This window comes from Mus pahari, chromosome 23 (assembly GCF_900095145.1).
Source record: "Mus pahari chromosome 23, PAHARI_EIJ_v1.1, whole genome shotgun sequence".
Taxonomy (NCBI): domain Eukaryota; kingdom Metazoa; phylum Chordata; class Mammalia; order Rodentia; family Muridae; genus Mus; species Mus pahari.
In genome coordinates, this window is record NC_034612.1 from 12,539,620 (window position 1) to 12,544,428 (window position 4,809).

General features: G+C 43.3%; 1 protein-coding gene across 3 annotated transcripts in view; it reads right to left on the reverse strand.

Moving 5' to 3' along the window:
• The window catches only part of Ift81 (intraflagellar transport 81), an 80,507-nt gene that overhangs the window by 34,516 nt on the left and 41,182 nt on the right, over nt 1–4,809 (reverse strand). For all 3 annotated transcript variants that reach the window (XM_029533737.1, XM_029533736.1, XM_021222669.2), the window contains exon 12: nt 2,468–2,617. In XM_029533737.1, the coding sequence (XP_029389597.1) occupies nt 2,468–2,617 (150 nt within the window). The remainder of the gene's footprint in view (nt 1–2,467; nt 2,618–4,809) is intronic.

Consider the following 4,809-nt stretch of genomic DNA (forward strand, 5'->3'; position numbering starts at 1 on the left):
CGACACTCAGACTGATGTGCACTGAGGAGGACGACACTCAGAGACTGATGTGCACTGAGAAGGACAACACTCAGACTGATGTGCACTGAGGAGGAAAACACTCAGAGACTGATGTGCACTGAGGAGGACGACACTCAGACTGATGTGCACTGAGGAGGAAAACACTCAGAGAGTGATGTGCACTGAGGAGGACAACACTCAGACTGATGTGCACTGAGGAGGACGACACTCAGACTGAGTGGAACTGGGATATGACTGCTTAAGAGACAGACACAGATTTCAGCATTTCCATGGTACTATGATACAGAGGTAGAACTCAACACCTGTCAACATATAATCCCCCTGGTAAATGCCCCAGCTTCTAGCTAATGCCTCAGAGGGCTGCATCTTAGAGGTAATAGGGATAACCTAACAGCCAGACCCAGGTCCAATAGTAACAACAAATTCCAAGGAATAAAGTCTCTGCTTGTGGTATAAGGACTGTCCTTATGAGTAAATAAAAACTAGAAGAATATTAGCTCTAATATTATCCATCAATTGGATTAAAGAATCTTCAGGAAAAAAAGTTAAATTCTCCTTTGGAAGGAATATTAATATAGGTAGGACCACAAAACTATAATTACACATAATTTCTGACATCCAATCAATATTATGGATAAAGAAACAGGACAAAGCCCCCCAAAAACATGAAAAAAAATAGAGAAGAGAAGTGGGTGTCATATAAACTTAGTAGACAGGAACTTTGAAACCACAAACTAGGAGCTATAAAACAGAAATAAACAGGAAAATCAAAGATGGAGAAACAAAAGAACTGAGATTAAGAACTTTATAAATGTTTTAAACAGCAAACTGGCAAACATACATAAACAACAGACACACACACACACACACACACACACACACACACACACACATTAATGAACTAGAAGGCAGAAAAACAGGCCTAGAAAGTTGGCTCAGTTAAGAGCATTTGTTGCTCTTACAGAGGACACAGGTTTGGTCCAGCACCCACAAGGCAGCTCACAACCATCTTTAACTCTAGTTCAAAGAGATCTGATTACCTTTCCTGACCTCCGTGAGCACCAGGGACACATGGGGCACACACACATACATGCAGGATATGCTTATATATATAAAAATAAATCAATCTAAGAACAAAAGAAAGTACAAAGGACAAGACAATAAAGCACTGTGAGAAACAATACTGAGAAATTAAAAAACAAAAAAGTGATACACATAATTAATTTAAAAAAAAACAAAACAAAAAAGTGATACATATAATTTAAAAAAAAAAAAAAAAAAAAGAGCAGGACAATGAGGTGGTTCAGGGAAGGACACTTGCTGCAGAACCTGATGTCGTGAGTCTGATCCCTGGGGCCCATGTGGTGGAAGGAGAGGACAGACTCCTACAGATCGTCTTCTGACATCCACACATGCACGTGGCACGACAATAAACAAACAAGTGTAACACCAATAACAGAGGAACAGGGGGAGCGGCAGCTAGGACTAACACGGATGTCCCAGGAGCCCAAGTGAGAGGGAGGAGACACACTGACAACCCATGCAGCCACATGGAATCACATGTCCACAGCACAAGAGGAAACTGAAAAGCCCCCAGTGTCTGATTTTTAAGTCAAGGCTAAGGGATCCAAGTGGGAATTAGGAAATCGTCTAAACAATAATGCAGGTATTATCAGTTTTCAAACTACTGTCATTAGGATCCATGTTTGGTTCACAGTAAATTTTAGTTTTAAAATCTCTTCAGACAGACTGCTCATTATCACAACACTGAAAAGTTCATATTGTCCAACTGCAACATATGAAATGCCCTTGACCTCAACCAGGATTGCCGTTCACAGCAGCATTCTGATGAAACAGCTTCCCCCATGGGGAAAAGGAGGGAAAATGTCACACCAAGAGAGTTGCAAGGACCTGGAGATCAGAGTGGCTCAACAGCAATGCTTCAGCTATCACGTGCCAACCAAAGCACGCACGCACATGCGCGCGCGTACACACACACACACACACACACACACACACACACACACACACACGGAACAAGTCCACAAGCAAACTCTACACAGTACCTTCCCTGGATATTTCTTTCCAAAGCTCTTTGGGAGCACGTGTGTAAGCCATGATAAATAAATGTTTTACAGTCACCCGCTTGGAATGATAATTTTACTCATATTAACTAGCTAACCAAAAGAAAAATCCACTTGGACTTCCAACTTCTATTAATAACCCCAAAGTAGGCACACATATTTTTTAAAAGGCAGTGCTTACTGCTGTATTTAAAAAAAAAAATAAATGAATCAGCTTATATGACATCTCTGAAATTAATCAAAGAAAGTTAATAATTGGATGATTTTTCCAGTGAAAACAATGACCTCAGCATAAAGCTACAAGCCATAAAGCAAGCCTCCTGACGTCTGTATTTTTAGCAGCCACGAGAAGGCTGGATTACCAGTTGGTGCTGAATGGCCTCCTGACGCTGCCTCAGAAGTTCTTCTGTCCTCTGCAAGAGGCCGAACTCAGCCTTAAATTCAGCTATGATCTGATGCTTCTTTTTGAAGACTGTACTTTTGCTCCGAAGTTTACTGACGTATCGCTTGAACTGCAAAAAAAGAACCCAAGCATTAGAAACAGGCTCACTATATTAGAAAGCCTGTCTTCTCTTTTCCAGCCGTCCGTGAACCACCAATACATAAAAACTCAGCTTTCTTAGAAAACCAGTAGAGACTAATTGCTTACTATTTATGCTCTTGGCATGTATGCATCATCTGCAGTGCAGAGACAGAGAAGTCAGGGAAGGTGTCAGCCCCTAGGAACCAGAGTGACAGACGGTCGTCGCGAGCTACCACACTGGCGCTGTCAACTGAACCTGGCTCTTCTCGGTTTTTCAGATCAGGTGCAGCTCTGGCTGTCCTAGAACTTGCTATGGAGACCAGGCTGGCCCGGCATGTGCCACCATACCCAGCTAGGAACTCGGTTCCTCTGTAAGAGCAACAAGTGCTATTAATCACTGAGCCATCTCTCCTGCCTTAAGACTCACTGCTTAGCCGGGCAGTGGTGGCGCACACCTTTAATCCCAGCACTCGGGAGGCAGAGGCAGGCAGATTTCTGAGTTCGAGGCCAGCGTGGTCTACAAAGTGAGTTCCAGGACAGCCAGGGCTACACAGAGAAACCCTGTCTTGAAAAACCAAAAAAAAAAAAAAAAAAAAAAAAAAAAAAAAAAAAAAAAAAAAAAAAAAAAAAAAAAAAAAAAAAAAAAAAAAAAAAAAAAAAAAAAAGACTCACTGCTTAATTAAACAATATATATACATCTTCATTTTTGAACTCACCTAAATATTCTGAGTCCTCATATAAAAGCTCTTCACATTAAATTTTACAAATAAGAAATTTAAACAAACAAACAAACAAAACCACCCAGCCACTGAACCCAGGACAGTCGGAAGGCCTAAAGCAGAAGGAAGCTGCTGTGAGTGGTTGTGGCCCTGGTCTCGCCATGGAGTCTTGTGAATGACTGTGTGCTGCCAGAGTCCACTGGACTCACTGGGCTCGACACTGAGAACTGGAGTCAGCCACAGGGACTCCTTGCCACCTGAGAGACGTCTGTGCCTGTTTCCTTAGGAAGCACTGCAGACACAGGATAGGGACTCATCCTAAAATGGAAGAACTTAAGAACCTTGAACATCAGCAGGAACTCAGTCCCTTATTCAGCCCTTACTGCCATGTGGTAGCCAGGCTATGACCACGCTGTACTAATTAAAGACCTAGGGTTAAGAAATGCCAACCAGAGTCTGGAGAGCCGAGTGAAATCAAATATTCAAGAGAGTTGTATGATAAACATCACTTATCACATATCACGGCACTGCGGCAGAGGCGATTACTCCAAACAAGGCTCTCTACTCACCAAGCTGAAAGAAAGCACCCAGGTATGCAATGATGGTGAGCATTATAAAGAACTGAAGGGACCCAGAGAGCACGGAGTAGCTAAACCTGTGCTGGGGTCAGAAACAGGGACGCAGGTTAGAGGAGGGGGCTCATAGGAAGCTTTCCGAAATAAGTTACATTTAACCCAAAAGTGAAGGCATGGAAGTGCGTCAAAGGGCTGAGAAGGAAGCCTTGACTAGCATTCCAGGAAGTAGGAGCAGGCTGTGCACAGCCTAAGACAGCGGCTCCACACAGCTACTGCTGAGTGTGAGAAGCAAAGGTTGGAGGCACACGAAAAACTGCTGAGGGGGAACACTGACCCCCACTCCTACTGTGCCCAGGTCTTCTGCTGTGGACCATCTCTAACACAAGAGGCATTTCATTAAATATAGTATTGAAAATCCTATCTTAGGGACCCAGGCTGCCATGTGTACACCACTTCCATATAACAGAAAGCTCTGCCTGCCCCACCCACCTGAGACAGCTACCAACCTCAGAGAATACACCGTGCTTCTTTGTGTTTTGTTTTGTCTTGTTCCTTGAGTTTTAGAGACAGGGTCTCACTATATAATAGCCTTTGCTGTCCTGAGCTTGTGATGTAGACCAGGCTGACCTTGAATTTACAGAGCTCCTCCTCTCTCTGTCCCTCTAGTGTTAGGATTAAGGACATGAGAGCCAGCTGTACCCTGCTTCTTAAAACGAATTTTTAAGATGGTGAGTTTAATAAATAACATACTTTGGGGGCTGGTGAGATGGCTCAGCGGGTAAGAGCACCTGACTGCTCTTCCAAAGGTGCAGAGTTCAAATCCCAGCAACCACATGGTGGCTCACAACCATCCTTAACAAGATCTGACGCCCTCTTCTGGAGTGTCT